This window comes from Macrobrachium nipponense, chromosome 9 (genome assembly GCF_015104395.2).
Source record: "Macrobrachium nipponense isolate FS-2020 chromosome 9, ASM1510439v2, whole genome shotgun sequence".
In the NCBI taxonomy this organism is placed as follows: domain Eukaryota; kingdom Metazoa; phylum Arthropoda; class Malacostraca; order Decapoda; family Palaemonidae; genus Macrobrachium; species Macrobrachium nipponense.
In genome coordinates, this window is record NC_061110.1 from 85,210,944 (window position 1) to 85,220,480 (window position 9,537).

Below are 9,537 nucleotides of genomic sequence, written 5' to 3' on the forward strand. Positions count from 1 at the left end.
AAGGTTCGTCTTCCATTCCACCACCATTAACAAATGATGGTAGATTGGTTATTAGCCCTAAGGAAAAGGCTGAACTGCTCCATTACGCTTTTAAAGCTCAGCAATCAGTTGCAATTTGTCATCCAGGAGCTATTCTTACAAAACTTGCATTTTGCTGTGGGGATGTCTACAGAATTCTTGATAATCTTTATAACTGGGATGGAGAAGATCCAGAAGGTTTCTTCCCTTTATTTTTTAAAAAGGTTTCTAGTGTGTTATGTCCCAAGATTAGCAGATTCTATAGATCTTTATGTCCACGTAGTATCTTTGCGGATGAGCACAAGCGTAGCAATACAGCGCCTGTTCCGAAGAATGGCATATCTTCAGACTGCAGTAACTACAGGCCAATTTCTATTCATCCTGTGCTCTCCAAAGTTAATGAAAAAACTTATGCATTTCTAACCCACTTTATAAGTCTGTGGAATCCAAAGGATTGTTAGCTGATAGCCAATATGCATAAAGGCCGTTTTAGATTTGACATGGCGTTTGCAAGAGAATCTTGATAAGGGTTTTGAGTGCAGAGTATTTTGGATAGATTTTAGTGCTCCAAGACCTATTAATGTGCTTGGTGTTCAGTGGGGTAGTGGTCTAGGTTCACTCTTATTTTTAGTGCATACAAGTGATATGATTGTTTGTCTGGAAAATAAGATTGTTCTATATACCGATGAAACAACACTTGTGAGTGTAGCAAAATCCTCGTGACATAGAGAAGATTATTAAATGGTGTTGCCAGCTAGGTATGAAGCTGAACCCCAGTAAAACGGAAAAACTGTTGATCAGTAGATCTCATACGGATTTTCCACCCCATCCTCCCCATCAGGGAGAAGGGATCACTCTTAAATGAATCTGGAGCTTTAACTACACTCAGAGTAACTTTCGACTCACATCTTACTTTTGAGAAACTTCTGATTAAAGTGTCAGTAAATGCTGCACGGAAGTTAGGTATTGCACATAAGGCTTCATATATATTTATAACTGATAAAATCAATGCAACCTGTTTTATGCCATTTGTCGTTCCTTTACTGGAATACTGTTCTCCGGTGTGGGTATCTGCCTCTGCCAGATATTCATCTCCTTTGGATAGAGTGGTTCATGGTGGTAGGTTCCTGTTTCCTAACGTTAGTAGCTATGACTTGGACATCGACTGATGGTCTTATGTTTGTTCAGTTTTTCATATGTCGTATTTTAACAGAGATCTTTCATATTCACAGTTGATCCCTGATCCTTTATACTTGTCGAGAGCGACCAGGTTTGCTGAACAGCAGCACCAATATGCAGTGAATGTGCTTTGCTATCCAACTTCTCAGCTCCAAAGGTCTTGTTCCTTACACTGTTGGGCTGTGGAACATTCTCCCTGACGATGTTGCGCAAGTAAAACCTTAGAATTTCAAGCGAAGATGCGATGCATCACTATCCCAAAGCAAACCTCCTTATATTTTATAATTTACAGAAGTTTTTTTATATTAATTTATTAACTGGCTAATACAATTTTTATTTTCTAAAATTGATATATTCTTTCTGTATTTCCAACTGCCTTCTGTTACTTCTTTAGAATGACCACCATTTTCTTTGGGAGCTTGAATTAAGAGTCAATGGCTCCTGTGGGCTCATTCCATATGAATCGAGTTCATTTCTTGAACATATATACAACAACAACAACAACAACAACTACATAATAATAATAATAATAATAATAATAATAATAATAATAATAATAATAATAATAATAATAATAATAATAATAATAATAATAATAATAATAATATATTTCAAACCAAAATGAAATGAAAGCAAAAAAGTGTTGACGATCGCTTGTAACATAAGCCAGTTGGTTGTAGATGTGAGTAAAAATTTACAGAAAACTTAATATCTATAAAACAAAAAAGAACACGGGAAATATTTCAGCAAAATAAAGCTAATTAAGCAACACTAAACATATGGGAATATATATATATATATATATATATATATATATATATATATATATATATATATATACACACACATATTATATATATATATATAATATATATATATATATATATATATATATATATATATATATATATATATATATGTATATATATATATATATATATATATATATATATATATATATATATATATATATATATATATATGTATATATATATATATATATATATATATATATATATATATGTGTGTGTGTGTATATATATATATATATATATATATATATATATAGATATCGAATATATATATATATATATATTCTCGTCAGACGTAAGTAACGCATAGGTATAGACCATTTGGACCTAGAACAAATTGTAAATCAGATGGCAGAGCATTGAACATTGCGCACCAAGACTATGCAACAAAATACCGCCTGAAGTGAAGATCATACAAGAAGAAAGCAAATTAAACAAAAAAACAAAGACTCCTATTCTGGAGGAGAAAACACTAAAACGACTATTATAAAATATAAGAAGCAACTTATTTTGAAAACGTACAACAGCCCACCAGAGAGGGAATCATTCCTGCGGGGGGTTGTACTACATAAAACGAAAGTGAACAAAGTGACATTGCAAAAATGGGTGGGCCGTTAAGAAGAGTATATACTGATGTTACTACTACTGTATGACTCATTGACACCTGTCGGTAGGCAACAGCACGCCCCTCATCAAGTATTTTTTCGTGCATTTAAGAAGTGCATGGTGAGATGTGAATTTTGTGCAGTTTTGTTGTCATTACCTTTTTACGTTAAGTATTTATCTTCACCAATCATAATTTTGCTGTATCTAGGTAAACCACCCGAAAAGTACCTTATTTGCCCAGTACTACCTAGGCTAGTAACGAATGTCCATCAGTTTTCCGGTCGACAATTTTTTCCATGATATACCTAGCCTAGTAGGTAGTATACCTAGGTGGGAAGGCTGGGAAAGATGGTGGATTCTCCGTGGTTAGACCGGCCAGCCTTACGATTACTGCCATACTGGATTTCAAAACTGCTTTGAAAACATATTTTGCGAAGAGCATCACATCCTTATTTTAATTCGTATGGCGCTTTCATATATCACATTATGTTGACGAAACTTCAGTCTTTTGAATGGTATGCTTAGAGTTGTAATTGTATTCTTGTTTCACCAATTATAAATATCGAGTGATTAAGACCCGGCCATCGTGATGACGATGGATCGTCCGTGATTGTTTACCTTAGAAATTTAGTCTAGCTGATCTGTTTTTTGGTAGGCTATTCAGTGTTACTTTGTGGGGTACCAGGGATGGGCTAAGAACATCCCCCCACCTTCCAGCCAGATCAGCACACCCTAAGTCAGGTCAGGGTGGTAAAAGTCTAGTTAGGTCAGGATATGGCAGTCTAGGAAAGGTTAGGTTTTGCCTGTTTTCATGGTCTGATATCTCACACCTATACCTGTCTCCCTACTCTGAATCTTCTCCCAATTGAATGATAGCCTACCATAGGCCAGTGATATGTGAGCCATGAACAACAGTCCTATGACTAACATGTCCATTGAAAACCCAAAACATAAGTAAAAAATTTGAATAATCTAGGAACAACACCAATTGTATGAACATTGAGTTTTTGGTTGTTCATTTAGCTTTTTAAACTTTCATTATCCCTAATATGTATTATTTACAAACAACTTAGGCTACTCTTCTGCTTTTCCTGGATTACATACTACTTATACCTAACCATCGTTTAAAGACCCCAGTGGGAAAGTGAGGTTTTTTTTTTTGCAAAAAGCAAATTGAGTGAATTGCATCATCAGAAATGGCAAATAACTTATATGTCAAAAGTTGATTGGTCAGAAACATTACGTATTGTATTGTGTGTGTAAATGGCAGTAACATATCCCAAAAAAGATATTAGTCTGGTCCATGTGTGAAGATATGGCAGGAAAATTTGGCTTTAGGGATACATTCTAACCTTACTTAAGATAGGGCTCTTGTCCTACTTAGCTCTGGCATAGAGACCTACTTGGTCACTCCTAACCTATCCTGACTTAGCGTGCCTTAACTTATCAAGAGAAATGGAGAAAAAGCATCAACAAATCTAAATCTAACTTAGGGCAGTGAGTTTTGCCAGAATAGGATTCCTGGGGTGGGGTGGGGGTTTGGGACCGGAGAGGAGTTGGGCTGCATCCCCACCTCCCCAAGTGACTAGGTTAAACTTAATTGTATACATTAGCCTATCAGTTTTAACCTAACCTATCTAATTGTATTGTGACATGTCTGATTCATTCTTAATTTCTGCGATCATAGTATGTACTACTATGGTTAATATGCTATTGGTGAACATTGCTTCATTTGTGGTATTTTTCCATTTGGAATAGCCAAGCTTTAATCGGGCTAGATGAGAGTTGCCTACGTGAAGACATAGTTAAGTTGGAAGGCTAAGGAAATTTTATAGTCTTAAGTTACAAATTTATTTTTGTCCATGTTTGATCAGTACCCTTTGTTTGTGGTTCAGAGAAATTGTTTTTGCAATTTTAGATCAACAAATTGTATCAAGAAGTTATGTTGAATAATACAGTATTTTAAGAGAATATGAGAGTAGATTTTTTTTTTTTTTGCACTTTTGAAAAGTTATTATTGGTAAGGTGGAGGTGCACATGTATGAACAGATACAATAAATAATTTTCCTTCTGTGAAGCATGAGTTAATTAGTGAAGCCATAAAGTGAGGTTGGACTTGGCATGTGTATATGTTAAGGTATTCTAACTTTCACCCCTCTTGTGTGTCAGGATGCATGCTTATTCTTGGTGTTTCCTGTTATGAAATATCACTTTTATGTTGTTAGCTCATGTAGATGTAAGAATTAGGAGTTATATTTTTCCTGTTTCATAGATATACGTAATTAGGACAGAATAGGTTAGTTAGGATATAATCCATATCATTAGCATCAACATTTTTCATGAAATTAAATTCTCTTCAAGTTTTAGGAAATGGATAGCAGCTAGGCATGTCCTGATAGGGAACGAAGTGATGCAAACTTATTTAAATAGGGTGCCAAATGTTACTGAAACAAATTTTTCCATTGGTTCTGTCATGAAAATCCCTGCTTTTTAAGATATAAAACGTATTGAGGTGTGCTTATCATCTCTCAAAAGGTAGGAAGTGCAATAAGTGCAGTAAAAATATGTCTTCTTATCATTAAGAAAATGTGGTCTTATCTCAAGAGACTGATAGCCACAAGTACTATCTGTGTAAAATTACCTTACCAATTTTTAATTAAATCATCAAGAATTTTTCTATACAACAGATTATGTGCAAATACATTTCAAATATACAATAAATTCTTGAAAATAGCCATACAAATCTGGTAAGTGTCACCCAACATATGCATTAGCTGTTAAGTGATAATTTTGTTTTGTGTGTAACACTCTTCTTCCTTTAGAAATGAAAATGCTACAGCATCTTATGATCCAACAGTTCATGCTGTAAAGTCATTAGTGTGCGTCATTTTCACCAAAAGTGGAAGAGCTTTTAGTACTTGAGTCATAAGTGTCTGTAAATCATTTTGTGATTGCTTGACAAAGATGAGTAACCTAGTATTTTCAGTGTGATCAACATTCAGAGGCAAATTATTGTCCAGGCAGTACTAATTACGATGTGCCTTGCATGTCTTATTGTAAGCAATAAAAGCTATTACGGGATCCCTTCTACCTCCTAAGGGTTACGTTGTGTTTTGCATTTTACAGTATTTCTAATTCCTATTATTTCATTTCATCTGATTGTCTCACTTCTGCTCTAGTTGTCACTTTGAAGAAATCTATTGTGCCATTTCAGCAAAAGTCTAGAAATTACTTTGTTCCAGTTAAACTATTGTATAATAATCGCAACAAAAATCTAAAAGATATAAAAATTCTGAATGAGAACTTTTACAATTTTGTAAACAATTTTTTCACTGTTAGGTTTAAAAAGTGAGAATATTTACAAATCAGGTCAGATTTCATATTTGCCCACTGAAGAGAAATTCCCATTTTAAAAGAGGAATGAACTATGAAAGAAAGGTACTTCAACATCACTGAATCATTGATAACAGAAAAAATAGTTTGTGACTCTTTGTTACTGGGGAAAGAAAACTGGCGCAGTAATGATGCATAAGGTCAGGTAGAAAATTTTGGGTGACAGTCATGAAACTTCAGGTTTCAAGTAAAGTGTATGTATATCTTATGCTACATACTGATAGATAACAATGCACTAAAGAAAGTCAACCACACTAGCAAACACTTTGCAAATGTACCTATCTTTTTGCTGTTGTGTCCCTAAACTTGTAGAGTTGCTTTTCCTTAATCAATGAGGGTGATTCTTCTTTTGAAATGTCATAACGATCCTATGACCCTTAGATATCTTAGGCTACTATTTTGCCAAGGTGAAGTGCATGAAATTGCTTTACAGCATTGCAATATAATAAATAACACTTCAGTATTATATGCATCACTGCTAGAAAAGTATGAAAAAGAAGAATAGTATATATGTTGCCCGTTACAACTTTAATAATCTTGCTGCAAAGAAGTTAAGGGTTGACTGCAATATAAATCTTATAAATAGAAATATAAGTCTTAAAGATAGAATCGTATTATACGTATTTGAAAGTTGATATAGTATACTGTATGTGTTCAGATATATCAATACCACAATTATATACTCTTAGAAACTTATTTATGCACTTTCACCTTCATTCATTAATTTTTGTTGACTTAACATGCTAGGGGCAGAAGTAATTCAGGTCTCTGTTTCTTACAGCATTCTGACAATATTTAAGAACTCCCGTCCAATTTAGTGAGAAAATTTTATGCATATAGTCCACATATTGCTCCCAGTATATTTCTCTAACTCGAGTGTGATTAAACATTGTAATGAATTTGAAATGAGTGTATGAAGTACAGGTAGCTTGTGATTAGTTTGATTTATTTGTATATTAAAGGAGTTCTTTTTAATGTTGAATTATTTGGTTTGCAGCTTTAAAGATGGCAGATCACTATTACATAGGTGTAGATGTGGGAACAGGGAGTGTTCGTGCAGCCTTAGTCACCAAAGATGGCACCATTTTGAAGACAGAAACAAAGTCTATAACAATTCATTCTCCTAAGACAGATTTTTATGAGCAGGATTCAGAAGAAATATGGGAAGCCGTTTGTTACTGTGTGAAGGTATGTCCTCATTCTTGTTTACCTCAAATTGAGGTGTTAGAATTGAAAATTAGTACATTGCTGGTAAAATGTTGTTTGCATTGCTTGTTATGGCAAGAAAGAAAATGGGTTTTAACAGAAGGTAGAATGCATGCTTAAATAACCAATTGGAATTTTGTTGCTTTCCTTCCTGTTTTCCCAACATTTAACAAACTAGGCATATGAATTTTGAGCAAGAAATCAATTAAAAAACTGTTAAAAAATCATAAAAGTGCACCGGAAAAATATATATCTTACCAGGAAGACCATATTTTAATAGAGATACATTCCTAACCAAATTTTACCTTACATAACCTAACTTAAGGTGTGCCATACCCACTGACCCTGCCAGCCTACCCTGATCCTGAGCATGGAAATTCAGCAGATATGCAAGAATGTATTCTATTTGTTAGGGTTTTGACTACCATAGCAGCACTCCCCTCATGGAGAGTTGAAAATAATGGCTTATCTGTAAGCCCAGTAGGAAGTAAGTGTCTCAAGTACAAAACCTGGCATTGTATGGAAGGAATTGGGTTGTGAAACACTTAAGTGAAAATAATTGAAACAAGACAGTGATCAGTAGAATGAAAGAGGGAAGATATCTTGTAAGAATATAATCCAAAGGGGTTGAGTAGAAGGAAAGCTCACTTGTGTTAGATGTGTCCTTAAGATGATCAAAAATTTTATATTGATTGCTAAATCATATTTACCATTTTGGTAGTAGCAGAAAAGGCAAGCACCTCAGTCCTTCTTAATGTAGGTTAAAAGGACACCCATTGTTTGGTGTGCAATGAAGTTTCCTAGATTCGGAAACCATGTTAGTGACTCAGTAGCAAAATCTCACAGTGAAAAGTAGGATCATGAAATCTAGTGAACATGATTGAAAAAGAGAGAATACAGTAATAGAAGTTTGAAGATGAATTATATGTATTGTGGCATCATATAAAGAGGTGGAAGTGAATGTATGTTAATGATGCAGTATACACATATCCAACAATTAGGATTAGAGTTATTGATCTAAAGAAGGTTAAGAGGAGGCATGTCTGAAAGACTTTTTGTTTTGGAGAAGAGGAGGCTATTGCTCCACTATCAACGTCGAGTTCAGGTAGAGAATATCCTTTTCCAGAACTATTGATGAATGCTCATTAGCACTGACAGGGATTGAAAGGGAGTACTATTCTAGAATGAAGTCTTATTTGGGCTTTAGAAGGTCATTGTATAAAAGTAGTCAGGCAAGAACTCTGCCCTGGAATACGTATGGCCCATGAAGTCAGGGGCTTTGCTCTATTCCTGGCATTCAAGACAATTCCTTGGTGTTACAGGTATTAAGTGTAAGTTTCTGGTGCTACCAGTCTACTTTTATCTTTTTCTGCTTCATTGATATTTCTCAAAAGTCCTTGGCTACTTTTTCAATAGGATTTGAGTGGCTGTTCTACATGTGGTTAGCTGCTTGAGTTGAGCTAGGACAAACCAACATCTTGCGCAAGGTGTTTGGTGGTGAAAGGTTGTATGGGAGAGCTTTAGTATCTGGAATACATCGTAATAATATTGCTCTCTACTGAGCTGGTCTTTCCGTTGTACATGAAACTAAGTTTCTAACTTTTCAAAGATCAAAGCTACACCGAGTAAGTGACTACAGTAGATTCACATCAAGCATGCATCTGATGTCTAGGCCAGTCCCTTACGATGCTCCTGATTGGCTGTTGATAAGCCAATCATGGCTGGAAACTCTGTCTCTCTTGGGAGTTCACATTGGCTTATCAACAGCCAATCAGGAGCGTCATAAGGGACTGGTCTAGACATCAAATGCACGCTTAATGTGAATCTACTGTAGTACCCCCATCCCTCTCACATGCTTGTCATTAGTTGATAACTTTTCCTATCTTTTTTTTTCTAGGAAAACTATTAATTAACTTGAATTGCAATATTTGGTTTCTTATCATAAGCATCCAGGTAGCTGAGGGCAACTGTATGCAAATATGTATGTTATTAAAAGTGGGTTATTTAAGACCCATGAATGTAAGAGTTATTAGTATTTCCAAAAATGGTTCCCCATTTCATATCCTTTTATTCTGTTGTCTTACAGGAAATATCATCAAATCTGTCTGAGAAGAGCAAAGTCCATGGAATTGGGTTTGATGCAACTTGTTCTCTAGTTGTATTAGATCAGAATCTGAAACCTGTCACTGTTAATCAAGATACAGGTAGGGATATCTCCTAAAAGCTATCTAAATATTGTTACAAACACATACTATTTTGAATTTTATAAACATTTGTTCCGACGGAAATACAAATGTCTGCTTTCATGAATGAAATTTCTCAA

The 9,537-nt window shown here is 34.7% G+C and overlaps 1 protein-coding gene across 1 annotated transcript in view; it reads left to right on the plus strand.

The window, feature by feature from the left end:
* Positions 1-2,618: 2,618 nt before the first annotated feature.
* Positions 2,619-9,537, plus strand: part of LOC135218134 (FGGY carbohydrate kinase domain-containing protein-like) — a 114,203-nt gene continuing 107,284 nt past the window's right edge. The window contains 3 exon segments of the mRNA XM_064254281.1: positions 2,619-2,735; positions 7,006-7,196; positions 9,301-9,418. Of these exon segments, the coding sequence (XP_064110351.1) occupies positions 7,014-7,196; positions 9,301-9,418 (301 nt within the window). The 5' untranslated portion in view covers positions 2,619-2,735; positions 7,006-7,013.